Raw genomic sequence first — 21,948 nt, forward strand, 5'->3', positions numbered from 1 at the left:
ATATCCAAAACGTCAAAGTTCAACTTCACTGTGACGTCATAACATTTGGCTATACGGCCTTTATTCAGCGTCACTTTTCAGGAACTGAAGGGGAGACATTTGATCAGATACCAAACTGGTGACATGAATCTCGTGTGCCTTCTTTAAAACTATACTGATTGTAAGGATCTTTTGTGCTGCCAGGGAAACGTATGTGAAGCAGCCATGTTTACAGTTTACATTTATGTTGCGTGAAGGCATACAACCGGGAGGTGATAACTCTAGTGTTTTCAATGTTCTGCTGTTTAACTGGCGTTTTGTTTGTCACAGTAACAGAGAAAAATTCAGTGAAGGTGAAATTGATCCTAATCTTCCCCTGCAAGCTAATGTTTCTCGACAACCAGTTTATCTACCTTGAGGAAGCTGCAGCCAGTTTCATGTTAGATTTTGTGACAGGAAATATGTTTCTATGTTAAATTTTTTTACCTCTCAATCTTATGTGACACTGAGTTACAACTCGTTAGAACTGGTACTTGGTGTCATTTAAATTGAACCTAAGAGGATTCTCATGTTATCAGGGTCTAGCTTGTCATTGTAAGGCCCCACATGTTGGCGACACATTATCTTTTTTGCTGTTTTCAGTGTCTTGTTAACATTGATTGAAGCTGAAATTGCTCACTTGTTCAGGGCAGCACTGTAAAGGCCTATCTCATAGAGAATTTTTGACACTCAAATGAAATGTCTGGAAGGGAATATAGTGCACTGTACTGGACACAGACCAGGAAAGTTGAGGATGTTCTTGCTCAGCTGTGATTGGAACATTGAGTGAGAGGCGATGGGCCTTAGGGATCATGTCAGATTCTTGCAGTGAAGCGTTGAGACTACATACAGTCTGTAGCTGCCCAATTAACCTCTGATTTATATGGTTCCCTGGCAAAGGAAGCTGTGTATGCATGTAAGGCCCAAAATACTTATTTCCTGTGAACACACAGTGGTGCATTTAACTTTTGGAATCACCTGCACCAAAATATTTTACTGGCACCAATTGTTTTTACATTTTCCAGCACCATTTGGTGTGTTTATCCTTCTTAATCTACCCCTCCGTACAGACAGATATTACAGTACATGTACAATAAAAACTACTTTAAATTTTGGTCAAAGGCAACAGTTTGAGCAGCTCCACAGCACACTTCATATGAAAACTTTTCTTTTTACCATATTAGTACTTCTTTGGTGACTTATTTTCTTCTATTTTATACATATTTATTCACATCCATCCATCCATTCTCAACTGCGTATCCAAAGCCAGGTTGCAGAGGCAGCAGGCCAAGCCCCAGACGTCCCTCTCCCCAGCAACACTTTCCAGCCCCTCCTGGGGGACCCCAAGGTGTTCCCAGGTGAGGTGAGATACATAATCCCTCCAGCGTATTCTGGGTCTGCCCCGGGGCCTCCTACCAGTGGAGACGTGCCAAGAACACCTCTAACAGGAGGCACCCAGGAAGCATTCTGATCAGATGCCCGAACCACCTCAACTGACCCTTTTGACGCGAAGGAGCAGCGGATCTAAGCGGACCCCAAGATACTCAAGCTCCGTGGCTTGGTGCAGCAGCTCACTGCTTCAATCAGTCATTACATGCGAGAATTACATGCACTGCTCAAATTTTACTTGCACTACCCTTCATATGCACCTGATATTTCTAGCTGTGGCGTTGGATATAAGACCAAACCAGACCCAATTAGCCAAAGACAGTTTGACCCTGTTCTGAGATGTGGTCACTGTCAGGAGGCTGAAATACAAAGAGGTGAAACCCTTCTCTGTGTGTAACTGAGCTCACTCTCATCTGTTTTACCATGTGGAGCGTTTGCAGACATGTTCTCCAGTCTGCATCCGCATTACTTCATCCCGGTCTGCTTGTTGAGTCTGCCGCCACCTGTACCGCCATTCGGCACCAGACACTTGAGAGCGTGTGTGAATAGGTGCTGTATGTGTTTGCAAGGTTAGTGTCTTTGACTTGTCGTCTGTGTCTGTGCTCAGGCGAGAAAGAGGGAGACAATGTGTGTGTCTGTGTGAGAACAGGAAATAGCCGAGGACACAGAGACATCTTGAGCAGTTTGCGGGTAAGAAGAGGCCACTTCGGCTCCCTTGGCTCCCCAGAGTCCCAGGTCCAGCCCATCATATCCTGCTATCTTAATTCCACGTCGCCTCTGCCCACACCCACAACCCAGATACTCTTACACTGAATCTGGCTCTGCACCCAAGATCAGGTTTGAAGTGAGGTGGGGGGGAGAGGAGAGATATCTCCTTCTCTTCCCCGGTGGATGGCTCACTCTGTGGGAGGCTGACATGAAGCCCCTCTGAGCCCTGTTATCAGCTTCCTCTGTGGGATTGAGCTGCTGCAGGGCTTTGTGTTAACAATCTCATTATCTTTTTTTTTGGTGTTTTTTTTAACCTGGACCCATATTTTCTTGTGTTTTTGTGTCTAAGTGACTAATGGAGAAAACAATTCTTTAAACTGGTCCAGTATTGAGCGAGAGCACTAAACACTAAAAGTTTTCGTTTTTGCCACTGACAGGCTCAGATTGTTATTATAAGTGTCTGACAACATTATGGAAAGGATCCCTACAGAGACAGACCTTCACATAAAAAGTAAAGTCCTTTTTGTTTAACCGGCCATGAAATCATGATTGCCATACCCACCAGACACTCACGTAATTCAAAGTCAATAGAAACAAAGTAAAACTCACAAACACTATCTTGGTTCGTCTTTCCATTGTTCAACAATCACCAGCTCTGGTCTGGTTGACGAAAACCCTTAATTCACCCAGTTAGATGTGAAAACATGCTGGCTCTATAGAAGCTGAAATTACTGTTTATGTAAATGGAGTCTGGTGGGTTTGAGGAGAGTGAATTTAGGGCCGTTTTTGGTTAAACTAAAAGGATTTTAATCTTAAACAAAAAGGTCTATCTCTGTAGGGATCCTTTCCATAAGGTTGTCAGACACTTTAATAACAATCTGAGCCTGTCAGTGGCAAAACCAAACACTTTCAGTGCACCTAAGTTGACAGTGCACAAATGCCCTAAGTGGTTACATATAATGGTTACCTATTTTGTCGCTGCTGGTTGCAGGGGTCTCACTCCAGCTCCAAAAATTGTTGTTCCCATTTTTCATTTAGAAACAAAAACATGTGAAAAGGGGCCAAACTTACCCTTTAGTTTTGACATTTTTGCTATTAAGAAATCCCTTAATTTTCTGCAATATACTTATGAAGATGTAAACCTTTGAAAAGGGTCACAAACAAATATAGTTTTGTGTATGGCTCAGTATTTTTCAAGGACAATTGGTCCCTGTAGGTTTTAGTAAACGTTACTCAAACTGGAGTAGATACTGCGTTCTTTGGGAACTATTTACAGCTTTGGATGAATACACAGTTGGTGAAGTACTTTACTGAGTACTTGAAGAAGTAGGATGGTGTATGTGATATTGAATCAATAAAAGTAACAGTGTGGGTAATTGTATTGAGGTAGAAAGACCTTGAACTAATGACTAAGGAGAAATCTGGAGCCTGTGGCTGGACCACTTGGGAACCACTGCTCCAGTTGGTCGGACTTCAGTGGTTCTTGAGGCAGATTTGTAGAGCAAGTATAGATGGATGTCTTTACCGAGTTTTGTGTAAGTCTGACTGATGGTGTTTTCAAACTGATGGTGTTTTCAAAGCTCAGAGTTTGGACCTTTATTCATAGCGCCGCCATCCAAGTGGGGCCATATGTGTTAAACAGCATTGCACACAACTTCTAGTCATTGCTGAAAATGTCGTGTCTACGATGTGTCATCTTACAGCAATTTCTGAAACATTTCTAAGAATAAGAAACCAGCACAAAGACAAAACCCACCTAAAGTACAGTCCTGTCATACGGCTGATCTGAGCTGAACAAGAACACGTATGAGAATTAGGATGCAGAGGAACTAATTTTACTCCCATAACTGTCACTTCTGTCATACTACCACATCAAACCTGCACGAGGAAATGTTTATCTGACACTTTGTGAAGACGTCGTTCTCTAACATTTGAACACACCCAATGCAGTGGGGTCAGCGAGCTCGGTCTGCTGTATCGATTCAGTCTTATTTAACATGATGTCCATGTGTCTCCAGGTATCAGGTTCAAGGAAGTCCCCAAAAAGTCACCATAAAACACATTGGACACACACTCCTCCCTGTCTGCTTCTCCTGTCACCGGCTGAACAGCTTTCTGTGGAAGCAGAGACAGAGCTTTGTTAATGACATGCATATAATGTGCACAAAAATAATTTTGAAGTGTTGGGATTCACTTTAAAGGCAGCGGCTGACAGCTAAACGCTTTTGTTATCAGATTCTTTTGAACCAAACCTGCCGCCCTCTGTGACAGCTCGCACGCATTTGTGAGTTATGGCAAAGTGAATTACTGTACGACTGTTTTCCTGCTTGTGCTTGCTTGCTGAGTGTGTGTGTGTGTGTGTGGTTAACATCTGTGTGTGTGTGTGTTTGAGCGAGGGAGACCTCTGCCATTGTTGAGCTTTTACATCCTGACAACTGGGAGCCTGATGGGTTAAAAATAACCCAGTGCTTTCCAATTTTGTCATCTTTTGGGACTGCTTCTCCCGGCTGTTTTGATTTTGCATGCGTCCCCCCGGATTGCTCGGGGTCACCGAAGGCCACTTCCTGTCGCATGGCTCCTCATTGTAGCGCTCGCAACTGTCCCTGAACGTACTCAAACATACTCAAAAATAGGACACCCGGGAAGGAAAGGCTCGTGCTGTCATATTTGTGAATTGCACACCAGGTGGCCCAGCCTAAATACTGTCAGTGAATGACAGCGTTTATTTTTTATTTTTAATCTTTTATCTTAGAATTATCTTTTCCTCGGTGAGCTTCAGAAGATAAGTCGGTTCATGAGATGTTCGGCACGCATGCAGAACAGAATTAGGCCACCAGTATAGAAAGAAGTGACAATTAAAAAAAAAAAAAAAAAAAAAAGATAAACATCACAGGAAGTTGTTTGTTAAAGCATGCTCTTATCAGTTCTGTTGTCTCTGTGTAAAACAAAGAAAGTTAAAGTGGGATTCGCAGGCGGATGTGCAGCCATCTGTGTGTATGTAAAACACAAAGTATTTGAGTTTAAATAACCAAACAGCCGAATAGATATGCATGCTATGCAAACAAAGGGCTATGTAAACTGCACTGGCAGGCTAAGCAAATGCATTATGTAACTCGTTCTCAAGCATCAGATGTTTTCGGAGTTGAGACAGACACACTGCTGAAATAAGGCTGATTTTAAAAGAGATTTAGTGTGTTGATCATCTTTCCTGTCACAGGTGTGGTTAGCTTAAAGAGCTGATGAGCAGTGTGGTGACATAAAGATGCAGAAACTGATGAATCCTCTTTTGTGCATTCAAACAGATACATACAATGAGGCCGAGACTTTGATATTGTGTTTACAAGCATATTTCTATCAGGAGAGACAGAAGAATGAAGTAGAAATAATATTTAATATGAAATATGAGTGCACAGATTAACAGATGATTTGTGCTGATTAAGATTTAATAGAAGTCTTTGGCGCTTGGACACCAGAGGGAGATATTTTGTGATTGAGGGACATCTGAGCTGCAGCAGGATAAATCCCCCATGGAGTCCAGACACTGATGGAGGTGGCTGATGACTCTGAGGCTGCTGACTGCTGAGGCGTATAAGGCTGATGAATCTGTAAAGACTAGGTGGTGATGGGGAGGTGGAGGGTGCACACAACAGCAGCAAGAAAGAACTACGACAGAGAAAGAACCATATTGACCACATGCTGACAGAGAAAGTGTGTCGCTGTGCTATTGGTTGATTGTGATTCAGCTGAAAACGGCGGATGATTCGACTGACAGACCCAGACAATGACACCTAGAGACAGTGTGTGAGCATGCGTGCAAGGAGTGAACGGTAGGGTGAGAGAAACTTACAGCCTGAGCATGAAAAGTATTGTCTTCCTGACAGAACTTTTGCTCGAGCTTCTTTTTTCTTTGTACATAAGAATGTCACCAACATTTTAGCCAACATGGTGCCAAAATAAACAGCAGGGTTTTCCCGACCATTTTAAGACTCGGGTGCAGCGATTCTCCCTTTTTTTTTCTCCTCACCATCCCGCCTACTTGCACAAGTTTGAAGTAAATGAAACAATACTTACAAGATGACACAATGTAGCTTACTGGTAGCCTGCAGCTGCACTTTTGTAGTCGTAGAGGCACAGTCCTGATAGGTGTTAGCTTGCCAACCCCTGGGAACGAGCCAAAAAGTCCATCATTTGTAGTTTTAACCTTCTTCTTCTTCTTCTGCTTCTTCTTCTACTTCTCCTTCTTCTTCTTCTTCTTTTTCTTCTTCTTCTACATCTCATTCTTCTTCTTCTTCTGCTTCTTCTTCTTCTACTTCTTCTTCTGCTTTTTCTTCTTCTTCTCCGTCTTCAGCTTCTTCTTCTTCTTCTTCTTCTGGGAACTGCGTTGGTTACAGAGTTTCGCTAAGCTTTGTAAAATTTCGGCCAAATTTTGTATAAAGTTGTTGTCGTGACAGGTCTAACCTTTGAATTTGTAAATAACTCAATTTTGACAATGTCAGATAGAACTTTAAAATTCAATAATGATAATCTGTCTGTATGCAAAACACTAACACACATCTGTATCAGCACCACTGTACGTTGCGGATATTTGCTGTACTGTGAACTTTTGCACATCCTGCACAAAATTGTATAGCTTTCTCGTTCTGAAACTGCTATCTTGTACATATTTGATATGTTAATTTATAGAATACTTTTTTCATATTGTATTATTATTCTATATTTCCATTCTTGACTGTTGCAATACTTTGCATTTATTTTTATTTCCTCTAAATGTCTATTATAAGCACCAAACACTGAGGCAAATTCCTTGTGTGAAATGAAACATACTTGGTAATAAACCATATACTGATTCTGGTGCTGAAGCTGAGAATTAAATGTCAGCAGTTTTATTCCCCACTCTTTTTGTAGTGCACAGTGTTTAGAGGATTTATGGTATGTGCGCCTATACACCAGGCAGTCTGGTAAAGCTCAAACAGGTACTGTATGTGGTCATACCAGGAAGTGGCTGGTGATTTTGTCATTGCAGCAGCTTAGTCAAACACAGTTAAACATTTAGTTCAGTGCCACCCCATCATCATGTGAACAGGTGGAGACTTTAAAGCCGCTGTGGTTTCACCCACTTCACCCAACGCACTGTATCTCTTTCCACAAAAACAAATGATCGCTGTGTTATCTGGCACTGTATCGACGTGTGGGCTCAGTCCAACCCTTTGGCAATGCCAGTTTCTCCATTCGACATGGAACATCCTCCCCAGTGTCCTCTCAGCCAAACTTAGCTCGGGCACACGTCCAATCAAATGTCTCCTTTTGCTTCTTCTGCGGATTGCCAAGTGGCAACTCTATAACCAAAGTGTCAAGTCTTGTTACGGTAAACAGATCCTACATCAAAAACCCACACAAAAGGCCACATGGTCGCCTATGCACTGTACTGTATATGCTTATACATGCTACCAAAATAGTTCTGACTTGTATTTGAGAGTAGTGAATGTATTTTATAATGTCCTTTTTATATATAAAATACTTTAATATACAGTTTTATGTGTCTGTGTGTGGAGTATGGAACTAGGACCAGGAGGTGATTAACTTAGCTTAACTTACAGACAGAGCTAGGCTAACTGTTTCCCCCTGTTTCTAGTGTTTATGCTAAGCTAACTTTACTCAAATTGTCAAACTTTTGAACTCCTGCTTTCAAGCTGTGGTAGACAAAAATATGGAAAAGGCAAAAAATGACATTTGAAATTACAACTTCCTCCTGCAGCTCTTCTCTCTCTGTCCTAAACCCACCAGATAACCACGAACATATGCACACGCTACATGCAGTAACCCAGTCTTTCCTGTACATGGTTTTATTTAATCTTACTTCAGTGTACAGCCCCTCCTTGCTCCGCTCTCTGTTTACAGACAACAAGAATAAGCTAGCTAGCCACCCCATGGTTCCTTCGCCTTGCTCCCCTCCGCTGCTTCATGAGTAGGAGAGTGGACACCAGCTTGGAAGCTTCTCTTGGTGGTTTTGGCAGCTCATAATCGGCCAGCACAAACCCCCAGCACCAGGTGTCACAGATGGCTGGTGGCCAGTGGCAGCCCCAGTTTTAACCTGTGTAACGGCAGCAACATAAAGTTTGCTGAGTGGGCTGTCCGATCCCTTGGAACTGGGGTTTGTGCTGGCTGGATTCAGGCAGCAGCAGCTGCTGGCTGGGGGTCAGTCTCTGGAGCTGCTACTTGCTCTCCTCCCAGGTGCACTGTAGTGGCGGAGAGTGAGGCGGAAGACACAGATTAGCTTAACCTTCAGTCACTTGTTTCCTGTTGTAATGCTAAGCTAAGCTAACTGGCTCCAGCTTCATATTTACTGAACAGACACAGGAGTCTGTAGCGGCGGAGAATGAGGCAGAGGACACACTGTTATTTGAGGTTCTGGCTAACATTAGCTACATAAACATAAACTTGAAGCTGCAGCTGTGAGGCTTTGGCTCCGGTTAGCAGAAGGCTAAACTATTGTCAACATTTTCGCTCCATCCTGAAACACTTAATTGATGTATATAAGTGTTTTATTTCATTTATTGTCCGACTCTCTTTTTGGATAAGTCCGTCTTTCATTTTTTGGGTTGCTTTGCAGTGGAGGCAGTTGTTGACCAATGCTGGAAAAGCAACTTTCAATGCAGGATTCTCTACCATTGAATCAGGCATTCACCAAAGGGACATTCACGTACATCTGCATTTGTAGAACAGCCAAGAGCAGGTGCAGAAATCTGGTGTTCTCTCAGTCCACTTGAATCACAATATGCTCAAAGGTTGCTATGGGATTTCTGCCCAATGATGCCAAAATTAAACTGCCTACCCCAGCTTTAAAGGCATGAGATTATTTGTACATTTCTGTAGTAGTTTGTGCAATTGATTTAAGTTTGTGTAGTTGCGTTCCGTGCACCCAAAAGCATTTATAACACTACAAAAATGTCCCTTGTTTGCATTTTTTGGCATTTTCTGGTGGCCTTCCTGTCGTCCTCTGACAGAAAAACACCGCTCATTGCCAGAACCCGATTCACATGTCTGGGTGCGCATTCTGTCTACGTGTTTGGGTGTTGTTGTGTCTCCCTCGGCTGCTGTGTGTGGCTTTGTCTGTGGTCTGAAGCTGTTGCCAAACAGGCAGCATCATTATTTGTTGGGCTTGGACAAGACCTCACTACTTGGATCAACATTAAACAGGTCATAGGTTTTAAAAATTGTTTCTGTCTAGTTTATGGAGTGATGCATTTAAAGACTGGGACTTAAATCTTCTTGAAATGTGGTTTTTCAGCCTGTATGTGTCTTTACATGTGTGTGTATGAGCCAGTGTATCTGCGGTTTGTTGAATCTGCTGGTGTGTGTGTGTGTTTTGTGGCTCCATTGAGACAGTTTGGCTCCAGTCCAGCTCAAACTGTCCATGGCTTGGGAGGCTGGAAGTAATGGGCTCATTTCCCCAGTGGGACGGGAGGGGGACTGAATAAAAACAAGGGGGGATGCCTGGGGACGCTGCAGGAATGACAACAGCACACAAGTGAGTCCAGCAGGAGCTCTGAGTTGACTGTGTGCTGCTGTGGGAAGGCTGAGAGGCTTCATATGTCGTCAACATTTGAGATATTTGTGATAACAGCCACAAGTGGAATCACTTTAGACGCACCAAAGCACTAGATTTACAAATTAAATATTTACCTCCACGGACCGAGGGACTCAAAAGTTCAGGTTCAAGTGTAGGCCCTTGTGAGATATTAGACAACCTGTTTTACTCACCTGATTTTCACGGTGTATGACTACCAGGAGCTGTGTTACATAACTCATTTCATAATTTGTCTGTTTTCCAAATCACACAAGGAAGTGGCATTCATTTTAATAAATGCCTGTTGGGCAGGTGTGGTCACAGTTCCTCGGAGGCAGGTGGAGCCAGGTCAGCACAAATTGCCTGGAAGGGATGCAAATAGGAGAAAAAGTAGTCCTGCAATGCTCTTCTTCGAAAACAAAATTATGGGAGGGATCACGAGGTCTTAATTTTTCTTAATGGTTCTGTACTTTTTACAGGTAATAATAAAAAAATATTTTATGCCTCTGTGCTGGCGATTTCCATGGCTCAGGCATTATGTTTTTGGGTTGTCTGTCCATCTATTTATACGTCCTAATCCCATAAATATGATATCGCAATCTTCAAATTTGGCACAAACATCCACTTTGACTCAGTGATGAACTGATTAGACTTTGGTGGTCAAAGGTCAAGTTCACTTTGACCTTATATCCATCTCATTCTCGAATGCGATATCTCAAAAACACCTTGAGGGGATTTCCTCAAATTTGGCACAAACATCCACTTTGACTCAATGATGAACTGATTAGACTTTGGTGGTCAAAGGTGAAGTTCACTTTGACCTCATATCTGTCTCATTTTTGTGAACGTAATGTCTCAAAAACACTTAAAGGGGATTTTTAAAAAAGAAAAATTTCAAATTTGGCCCAGGTGTCCACTTTGACTAACCAATTTGGTGGTCAAAGGTCAAGGTCACTTATATCCAACTCATTCTCGTGAATGCAATATCTCAGTAACACCTCCAGGGGATTTCCTCCAATTTGGCACAAGGGTTCACTTTGACTCACCAATTTGGTGGCCAAAGGTCAAGGTCACTGCCTTACATTCATCTCATTCTCATGAATGCAATATCTCAAAAACACCTTAAGGGGATTTCCTCCAATTTGGCACAAACATTCACTTACAATCACCAATTTGGTGGTCCAAAGTGACTGTGACCTCACAAAACATGTTTTTGGCCATGACGAAAGACTACATACAGTAATTATTACAAAATTTCACATAAGTGTTTCCGAGAAAAAATGATGAGCTTATAAATTGAGTCTGCTAATGCTAACAAACAAATAAACTTATATAATTTAGTCATTGTGCTCTTTTTTTTATACGTACATCATACGACGTCTTCTCTGGCGATGCGTTTACTGACTACTGTAATAACTGGTGTTTGAGTCTGCACGCATTTTTTCCCCCATTCAGTGTCAAAATTGGGGACATTTTCGGGGACAGCTTTTACCAGGGACAGGTCACCCAAATCGGGGTCTGGTCACCGTACTGTAAAACACCAGAGAACAGTGAACAATGTCCTACAGCCTCATTAAATGTCAACCTGATTATTTTTATTATAATATACAGCAGAAAAATNTCTGCACGCATTTTTCCCCCATTCAATGTCAAAATTGGGGACATTTTCGGGGACAGCTTTTACCAGGGACAGGTCACCCAAATCGGGGGCTGTCCCCGGAAATCGGGGACGTCTGGTCACTGTACTGTAAAACACCAGAGAACAGTGAACAATGTCCTACAGCCTCATTAAATGTCAACCTGATTATTTTTATTATAATATACAGCAGAAAAATTCTCACATTTGAGGGTCTGTATCCATCAAATGTTTGGCCTTTTTGCTAGGAAAAATCAACAAATAAATGATTATCAAAATAGTAGTGAATTAATTTTGTCAAGCAAACTCATCAACTAATTGTTATAGCTCAGTGTGCTTACAGAGATTTGAACATGTCAGCTTACTCTCATGAACAAAGTGGTTTATATGGACTATCTGACTGTATGGACTAAATAAACATGGACTATTTCTGCAAAGATAACCTAATTTTACTACAATGGATGTGTCATTGTGGTTCGCTCTCTCTGGAGAGGAATGTAAACTGTGTTTTGCAGGATGTGTCATCGGTGTGCCAAGTATGCAGTTTGTCACATAGCAGCAATTCCTTAGAAGTCATGGTGTTTTAAATGAACATCTGTGCCAAACCTCATTACAAGATGGCTGGCACAAAGTCTGTAGATGCAGATGCAGACGGTTTGCAGACACATAATCCAAACACAAAGTAGCCTATATGTACTGCTGTGATTAAAAGTGACACAGAGATCTAGGAATATGCTAACTGCTAATGGGGTTTGCTCCTGACAGTAACTGGAAGTGATCATTGTGTAAACTTCCTCTGGTGGCTTGTTAAACTTCACTTGACCTTTCGTCTCTGACCTGAATTTTTTTGTTCCCTGCAGACCCCTGTCTCATAGTGATGCCGCCATGCATGGGCGACGCCGACCGCTTCAGTCTGGAGGCGCTGCGGCACATCCACAAACAGCTGGACGATGACAATGACGGGGGAATAGAGGTCAACGAGAGCGTGGAGGTGAGCTTCTAAGGGAAAAGACAGAGACTTGAGCACACTGACTGTATTTACATGCACACTATTATTCCAATATTATTCTGAATATGACAGTACTCTGAATTTGATACAGGTCAAGTAAACACCTTACTCTGTTTGGATATTCCGAATCAGGCCTTGTTCCACATTAAGGTTTTCCAATTATGACAAGCAGGATATGTTGATAGTATTCGGTTTCAGAGTGCCTATATAGTGCATTCAGAATATGCTTCTCTATTGGGGTTTTTAACTTCAGTTTGCGACACACGGCCTCTTGTTTTTGTGTTAAGAGATCAATGGGAGCAACAATTTTTGAAATTTATCCAGTATTGAGCTAGACCTCTACAGCAGGCTGCAATTTAACCATTCTGGACATAGGTGCAACATCGCTTTTGTGCCTGTTTTTGCCACTGACAGGCTCAAATTGTTATTAAAAGTGTCTGACAACATTATGGAAAGGATCCCTACAGAGATAGACCTTTTTGTTTAAGAGTTGGATCCTTTTTGTTTAACCAGAAACAGCCGCGAAATAGCCATGGCCAAGCACACCAGACTTCATTGAAAAAAACAGTGATTTTATAATCATAAAACACACTTCATTCTAGGTCGACAGAAGAAAAATAAAACTCACAAACGTCATCTTGGGTCATCTTACACTGTTCCAACAATCACCAACTCTGGTATGGCTCAAATAAACCCTTAATTCATCCAGTAAAATATGAAAATACGCTGGCTCTATACACGCTAAAATGACTGTTTATTTGAATGGAGTTTGGTTGGTTTGGCAATGACAAGTTCAGGTCTGTTTCTGCTTAAACAAAAAGGTCTATCTCAGTAGGGATTCTTTCCATAATGTTGTCAGACACTCAAAGTAACAATCTGAGCCTGTCAGTGGCAAAATCAAATATGTTTAGTGGACGTAAGTTGACAGTGCACAAATGCCCCAAGTGGTTACATTGCAGCCAGATTCACCGCTGCTGGCTGCAATGCTCTCGCTCAATACTGGACCAGTTTCAAACATTGTTGTCTCCATTAGTAACTTAGACACAAAAACATGAAAAAAATTTGAAGAGTTGAAAAACACTGAACTTACCCTTTAATTTCTAAAATGTAATAATCTGGCTCTTTATATTTTCAAGACAACGTTTTAACAGGAGCAAAACCTTTGTGACTGTTGAGTTTAAAACTGTGTCTGACTTTGATGGTTCTCATATTGTGGATATTTGACCACTTTCACAGGCTGTCTCATGTTACCAGTGTTTTGTAGATCATTAGGTTAACCAAACCGGGCTGCTTGCAAATGTCTCTGGTGTTGACACAAGAATACTGGCCTGTCACCTCTGAAAGTGGATGCCCTGCGTTCAAGTAAATATTTAGTGAAGAGTGAATAACAGCTTCTGGAAGTGTGTTCGACTTTGTAGCTGTTCCTAAAAGTCAAATAAATTTTTAATATTAAGCTGTTAATCATCGGAGAAGGGAGCCAAATTGGTGTCCGCATTTTTAACATAGTGACACATCAGTAGATACACACACAGATCCTTCGAGGCATTTTTACAAATATTTAGCTATAATTTGAAGCATAAAATGTTTGATATTTGTAGTTTTAATTGGATATAATGTAGCCTAAACACAAACATGCTCACATGAGGAGACAAGGGACAGTTTTCTATGGGGGACTACAGGGTCAGCACTGACATCTGAGAGCACTCTGACCTGCCGTGGCCTCTGCGTCTCTTGGTAATCAGCGACCTCTTAAAGAAACCATTCGGACCGTGGTCACATTCTGTGTGTGTGAGTATGTGTGTGTTGGCAGGAGTCATTTTTAACTGGCTGAGAAGTGCTGGTGTGAGAAACATTTATACCCCTCAGCCCCTTGGTGGCCCCCGGGTAAAGAGCTGGACGCTGGATGAGTCGTGTCTAAAGACCCCTGAGGGCTGCAGTGTAAGAACTGGCCCCCGGCCCACATGAAGGCGATGTGCATCTGTACATGTGTCACTGATGCCTGTATATGCTGTACTGTATAGGAGTGTATTACACGTTGCCCCTCTACCCTGTTTTTACCCTTTGTCTTTATAAGGGCAATGAGCTGTGTCTGTTTCTATCCAGCAGTTGTTTTTGGCCGCTGCTCATTACTGAGGATTTCCAAGCTTCTTCTCGGGGCTCCGGCGGCGGGCGGGGCAGGGTTTCATAACATGATGGATGCTCCTTTCACCAAATTAGTGGCTGTCTATCAGTTAGTCTTATGAAAGGTGGACATTATCGTGTGACCAGGAGTTCGGCACTGAAACAGGTAGATTTTCACCGCCAGGTTAACTGATATTAAGTGAAAAGGGTTGATGGTTTTTGTCTCACACTTTGGGTTGTGATCAAGTCTGAAACAGCCATTTTGAAAACTGCTCATTTTCAGGTTCATACTTGTATTTTGGGTTTCTACTCGAACATGTTTACCTGCTTTAATGTTCAGAAAAACACTTTATTTTCCTCATTCTGTCTGTGCTGTAACACCTGTATTCACCCTCTGTCTGAGACACTCCGTTTAGTGTCTCGTCAAACCCAATTAGCAACCAAGATTTCGTGTTTCCCTGATGTTAGCATGTAGCTACATGTAGCGGTGGACTTGCATCTGGGGAATGACTGTAATGAAGCAACCATGTAGCAGCATTTTCTACTGTAGCAAAATCAAAGCCTCTACACCAGGAGCTTCTAGGGTTGCAGTGGTATACCATGCCAAAAAATACCCCTCTGTTTCCATTCCTTTAAGGGCCATTTTCACCAATAATACTGATAATTATATAATACATTGATACTGTGAAACTGTGATATTGTCTGAGACGGTTATCGTACCATGAAAATATCATACTGTTGCAATGCTAGTGTCTTCACAACCAAACATGTTCCAACAGCAAAAAGATCTGAAATTCGGGATCCAAGATTACATATTTGCCTGATGTTAGCATGTAGCTACATGTAGCGGTGGACTTGCTCCTGGGTAATGACTGTAATGAGGTAACACTGTAGCGACATTTTCTACTGTAAAAAATCATCACTACAAGCCTCCACACCAAAGTTTTCCAACAGCAACATATTCTAAAATCTGGGAGAATTTAAATGAATTTAAGAATACTGGCAACCAAAATTACAGGTTTCGCTGGTGTTAGCATGTGGCTACATGTAGCAGCGTCCCTGCAGCAGAGGAATGACTGTAACGGGGTATAGCGTCACTTTCTACTGTGAAAAAAAGTGACCAGTAAAACTTCTAAACCAAAATCTTCACAACCAAACATGTTCCAACAGCAACATGATCTGAAATTCTGGAGAAATTAACAACATCGGCATCCAAGATTACATATTACCCTGATGTTAGCATGTAGCTACATGTAGCGGTGGACTTGCTCCTGGGGAATGACTGTAACAAGGTAACACTGTAGCGACATTTTCTACTGTAAAAAATCACCACTACAAGCCTTCACATCAAAGTTTTCCAACAGCAACATGATCTAAAATCTGGGAGAATTTAAGAACATTGGCAACCAAAATTACAGGTTTCCCTGGTGTTAGCATGTGGCTACATGTAGCAGCGTCCCTGCAGCAGAGGAATGACTAACGGGGTATAGCGTCACTTTCTACTATGAAAAATCACCAGTAAAACTTCTAAACCAAAATCTTCACAACCAGACATGTTCCAACAGCAATATGTTCCGAAATCAGATAGAAATCAACAACATTGGCAACAAAGATTCCATGTTTCCCTGACGTTAGCATGTAGCTACATGTAGCAGTGGACGCAATGTAAACATTTGCAGTAATGTACCTGGAGCAGATGACCACGATCTGGCTTCAGTTTGTGGCAAAAGTAGAACAAAACATTCAGAGGATTCAGAAATTGTCTGAGGTTTTTGCTCACAGGGATTACTTTTAAATACCTTAACCTGATTATTAAAATATATCCATATTTGATATGAACATCTGAAACTGTAACATTATATATTTGACATAAAAATGGAAAAGCGTAATAGGTCCCTTTTCACTGTTAACTTTTTCAGAAAAAATGGCTCAAATTCAGGTACTTTATGCAAATTGAAATCAAATTTCTCCTTATGAATACCAATTCAAGGCTTTCTGGCCTCAGACAGAGTCAACTGAATTTCTGTAAAATTAATAAAAGTAACTTTCAGTATGTGATTACGAGGTTAACTGTGTTTTCTTAACAGTATATCATATACATGACCTTAAAGTAGAATTTCTGCTTTAAGCAGAAAGCATGTTATTTGACCTGTTGACGAAAGTTCCCCAAGCGCAACACCAAATCCCAAATTGGTCCCACTGTGTTGGTGTGTGGGTTAAAGAAATGGACCCTATTTACTGTTGGTTTCATTACAATGTCCATCTCTTCCCGGCAGCGATGAGTCAAGAGCAGTGACACAGTGTTATGAGGGGGGGTGACGAGTGTGGGGCCGGGGGATGTCAGTCCCTATCTGGCCTTCAGGGGGACGAGACCTCATCAACCCCCTCGCCCCTTCGCCACCCGGTTGAAACTTTACACTCAGCCAACAAAGATCTCACTGGCACTTCCTGCTTTTCCTTCTCTTATTCTGCCGCCCTCACACCTTCATCCCAAAACCTGAGAGGATAACTAAGATGGGAGGATGCTTGTATGTGTAATATTATAGCCGTGGTCAGGGTATCCAGTTTTTCATGACATGCATTTCAGAGATTCTTACGCCGGTGGTGAAGATGATGTGAGGTCAGTGGTGATATATGGTGACAATGACACCAGCAGGTTGAGCCGTAAGGGAAATGATTTATGAATATTTTACACAAAATATGAGAAAACTTGTGTTTTAAGGACAATCTGATGGAGGGACTTTGTGTCTGTTCTGTTTTAGATCCATTATAGTTTTGAACCTTGTGTCGAGTCTGCTCTGTGGACTGGATGTGTTGACAGGAGGATGCTTTCTGTTGAGCTGCTGAAGCTTTGACTTTGTGCTATTTTGGTAGGATAGTTTGGTTTTACAATAGACTAGAGTTTTTTTCCAGCTTAACATGATCCCAAACTTAAGACATATTCTGTAGTTTTTTTCTGGCCAGTCTCCCCTGTTTGCCACATTCATGTCTGCTGTAAAAGCATGTTGTACGACAGTAATAATCATCCATGTGAAGCAGAGTGTACATTATATAGTTATGTGGATTAATGCATTGATGATTTTTGACATCAAGTTTCTGAAGAAATCGTTTTGTTCATATTTAGGTCTTTAAAAAAAAATTAATGCGAAAACATCACCTTTCCTTTCTTTTTCTTTCCGATCCGAGTCCTTTCGTTTCCTTCCTGATCCGAGTCCTTTCCTTTCCTTCCTGATCTGAGTCCTTTCCTTTCCTTTCCAGGTTCTTTCCTTTCCTTTCCCTTCCGATCTGAGTCCTTTCCTTTCCTTTCCTTTCCTTTCCTTTCCTTTCCTTTGAATGCTTTCCTTTCCAAACCAAGTCATTTCCTTTCCTTTCCTTTCCTTTCCAATCTGAGTCCTTTCCTTTCCTTTCTGATCCAAGTCCTTTCCGACCTGAGTCCTTTCCTTTCCTTTCCGTTTCTTTCCTTTCCTTTCCCTTCCGATCCGATTCCTTTCCTTTCCTTTCCTTTCCTTTCCTTTCCTTTCCTTTCCTTTCCAATCTGAGTCCTTTCCTTTCCTTTCTGATCCAAGTCCTTTCCGACCTGAGTCCTTTCCTTTCCGTTCCGTTTCTTTCCTTTCCTGTCCTTTCCTTTCTGATCCAAGTCCTTTCCTTTACTCTTCTTTCGTTTCTGATCCAGTACCAAACTGGTATGGAATGAAGTGGGAAAAAAAGGTATCAAACAAAGTACTCCATTTGTTTCGGTATCACTATAAGGGTACTGGTATTGCAGTTTCTTAAATGATACCCAGCCCTAATACCCAGTGTACGTGAACGGTCATGATATGTTTTCAGGTGTGTTAATGTGGACGGAGATTATTTCTGAAATGCTGCCAAAAAGCTCATGTTTATGGAGATTATTTTCATTTTAAAATGAAAAATGTGTTAGTGTGGATGAAGCTGCAGTGTTTAGTGACCTTGGAAACATCTTCACACTTATTAATGGTTTTTTGATTGCAGGTAATTTGTCATGTCCACGTTCAAGTAAAGCATGAACTAGACATTGGTATGCTGTACTAACTCACTCTTCCTCAGTCAAGGCCTTAACTGGGAGAACTGAAACACAGTACAGTGTTTTATTTGCCATAGCGCAGCCTATTTCCGGTAACATAACATGAGTAGTTTGTTTTTTGCTCTGTATATTTGAAATACAATGTTGTCTTATCATTGAGTTACCTGGTATCACTGAAGTGTTACATTTGTTTAACCCTTAAAATTCCTCCGTAACTTAACAACAATCAGTGTTGCTAAGTTACAGGGAAATTAACCCTCACAGACATCAACACCTTCCCGTGTTTCACAGTTTATATCACCACACACAGATAAAACGCACACACACTCAGAACATTTACAGGTTGCTGAGTCACTGACACCAGATGCACCAGTCACCACAGCATCTATCTGTAGCTGCAGTACCCAGCTGCTTCACCATCGATGGTGAGCCACCCACACAAAAAGGGCACCCACTGATGTGTTTGAACATACAGTAATTGACAGTGTGTGCAATGGTGAGGACAGCAAATAAGGAAGTGGTGAGGCCAAAAAGTACCTCAGTTCCTTTTACGACTGCAGTATCACTGACATGTGCCATCACAGAGTTATCAGTCAGGATGTTGAACAGAAAAAGGCTCTGGCTGTGTTTGAAGTGGATATTTGGAGCGGTGATTCATGGCAGAACACAAACACAGATATTTGTTGGAATCTGTTGGCGTGATGAAGATTAAAGGTCCATTTTTAGGTACACAATGCAATTTTACCCCTATTTTAATATACTGTCTTGATTAAATTGTATTTGAAGTGCCCGTAAGATCTCCCAGGAAGTGATTTTCTATTCGTGAAGATGGTCTCAGATCAAAACGGTCAAATCATTTTCCCCTGCCTGTATACGTTAGCTAAAATAAATGGGTTCCTGCTAGGCATGTCAGTGGTTTACAGGTAATAGCATAACTGCTGAGAGTATTTTTGACCAGTTACACATGTCAGTCTGTAGGTTGATTTGGCTGCTTTTCACTTTACTGCACTGTGTACCCCCTGGGTTTGGTAGGAGCTAGCTAGCGGCACCACTCATTCGGCGATAACTGCTAGTAACGTTAACGCCATTCTGACCCAATGGCCTGTTATCAGCACTGTCATTTTAAAGGTGGTGAAATTTTATGTTTTGTGATGTTACTTTCTTGCCTTTTGTTTAATTTTCTGTTGGCTTTACTAACAGACATCCAGTTAGCCGCGTTAACGTGCCAAAACATAGCTCCCACCAGCCACCCTCTGGTCTCCAATGGTTAGCTTACGTCAGCCTTGGTTGCTCTGCACTCCGCACCAGCTGGCGGTGCCGCTCCTTTGGCAATAACTGCTAGTAATGCCGTTTTGACCCAATGGCGTTGCTGTGAAAACATGATGGCCATCTTCTGGTCTCCCCCCAGGTCGCCTAAGCAGCTGAGTGTTGAGCTGCAAACCACCTTTAGCATTGTAAGCTCTGTTAGCACCGTTATCAGTGTCGGCACAGCTAGCGGTGCTAATGCTAAAGGGAACACAAAATTAAGCTGCTTGGTCACTCAGGCGACCTGGGGGGAGACCAGACGATGGCTACCATGTCTCCACAGCAATTGCCAGCAGTAGTTGATAAAAGAGCACCACTGCCGGCTAGCCCCCACCGAACCAAGCTGGTGCACAATGCAGAGCGGCCAAAGCTAACGTTAGCTAACCAGTGGAGACTGGAGGGTGGGCAGTGGCCACTATGTTTCTGCATGTTAACGCGGCCAGCTGTTTGTCAGTAAAGCCAACAGAAAATAGAATTAAAGGGAAGAAAATTACATCACAAAACGCCACCTCGTAAAGGATAGCGCTTTAAACTGCGGCGCTAACGCTCACTGAGTCAGTGGAGTGCCAGGCTAAGAGGAAAGGCCTCATGTAGTTTACGTTACTTTGCATTTTTGTTCTCAAAAAATAACCAGTTGGTGACCAGTTAATGACTTTCAGGCTATTAAAAGTAAAATAAACTGGGACTGACATCCCTAGTTTCCTCAGATCTTGAAAAGTCTTAATTAATTAATCTAAAAATTAGGCCTTAGTTGGTCTTGAAATGTCTTGAAACAACCTTTCAAAAGTCTTAAGACTGCTACAACTATGGGTTGTCCCTAATCCTTAGTAATAAATCAATTTTGGATATGGTAAAATCGATCATAAATTTTATTCCAAGTACCATTTAAAAAAAAGTCTTAAATCTCACTTGTCTGTCTAAACCCAAACCAGAAACTTGGACCTCTTGACGATGTGTATGTATACTATAAAAATCAAAAGTAATCACCTTTTTTTTGGCTTCCGAAAGCATCTGTAACTCAACCACCGTGGAAGAATTTTATTAGGGGTCAAATCCAGCTGTAATCCTGTTAAACATAATCCTGCCTCTGATTACTCTGAGTCTGGGCGTCGCCAGGGTTTTGAGCGACGTGCGGGGGGGTCTGTTGCTGAGCACAGTCACCGGGGACGGCAGGTGCACGTCCTCTCCTCAGGGTGCTGGGCTGCGTGCTGCTTGTCTGCCAAGGAGACGCTCGGCTGGATCGTGTTGCATCACTTTGAAATTGCAAGAACCCAACTCACGTCACGGCAGGGGGGTGATGGCGCTGCCCCTGTGTGTGTGTGTGTGTGTGTGTGTGTGTGTGTGTGTGTGTGCTTTATTAGTTCTTGACAGGCCATGCATAACAACTTAGTGGAAAAATTAGGCTTGCATGTGAGTTCTGCATGTGTGCGAGCATACTGTATAAATGAGTTGTTCGTGTCCAGGCGGGTATGAACAGAGGGAACCTGAGGAGGCTAATGGAGCGTCTCGGCTGTGTCTATAGAAAGGAGGAGTCTCAGAAGCTTCAAGAAGGTGTTTGTTGACTTGTCTGGGAATGTTCCCTTAAGAGAGAATTTATTTATGACCTACTGCTTTGAATCCAGGCGTAGAGCTTTAATTAAAGGGATGGTTCAAAACCCCAAACATATTTTCTCTCTTAAACCCTGTGATATCCAGCAATTTGTCAAACATTTTGGGAAATGTGGTGAGTTGTTCTCTTGCCAAGATGAAAGGACTGATACCACTCATGTGTCTGTGTATAGAGATAGAGCTGGGTGATGATTAGCTTAGCTTTAAGACTAGATGCAGGGTGAAACTGGTGGCCTGCTCCCTCCAAAGTCAACAAATACACCTTCAAACACCTCTAAAGTGCAGTAACAGGGATATTATTTTTGATAAGTAAAGAGTTTGAAGTGTAATTTTTAAATTCTGTGAGCACTGTAAATGGAATTTTATTCACCTGCATTACAGTTTAGATATGATAATATAAAAATGTGTCATCCGTCAGAGATTTTTCCATACAGTTTATACAGTTGATAGTTGATTCAAAACACACATTAAACACACATTAAACATGGCTTAATAGAGACAATTTCAAACACAAGTACACAAATCAGCTTCACTATAACTCG

The 21,948-nt window shown here is 41.9% G+C and overlaps 1 protein-coding gene across 2 annotated transcripts in view; it reads left to right on the plus strand.

Annotated features, from left to right (window-relative positions):
* stim2b (stromal interaction molecule 2b) overlaps positions 1–21,948 on the plus strand; it is a 79,127-nt gene that overhangs the window by 26,539 nt on the left and 30,640 nt on the right. For both annotated transcript variants that reach the window (XM_050067675.1, XM_050067674.1), the window contains exon 2: positions 12,179–12,309. In XM_050067675.1, the coding sequence (XP_049923632.1) occupies positions 12,179–12,309 (131 nt within the window). The remainder of the gene's footprint in view (positions 1–12,178; positions 12,310–21,948) is intronic.

Source organism: Epinephelus moara, chromosome 17 (genome assembly GCF_006386435.1).
Source record: "Epinephelus moara isolate mb chromosome 17, YSFRI_EMoa_1.0, whole genome shotgun sequence".
Lineage (NCBI taxonomy): Eukaryota > Metazoa > Chordata > Actinopteri > Perciformes > Serranidae > Epinephelus > Epinephelus moara.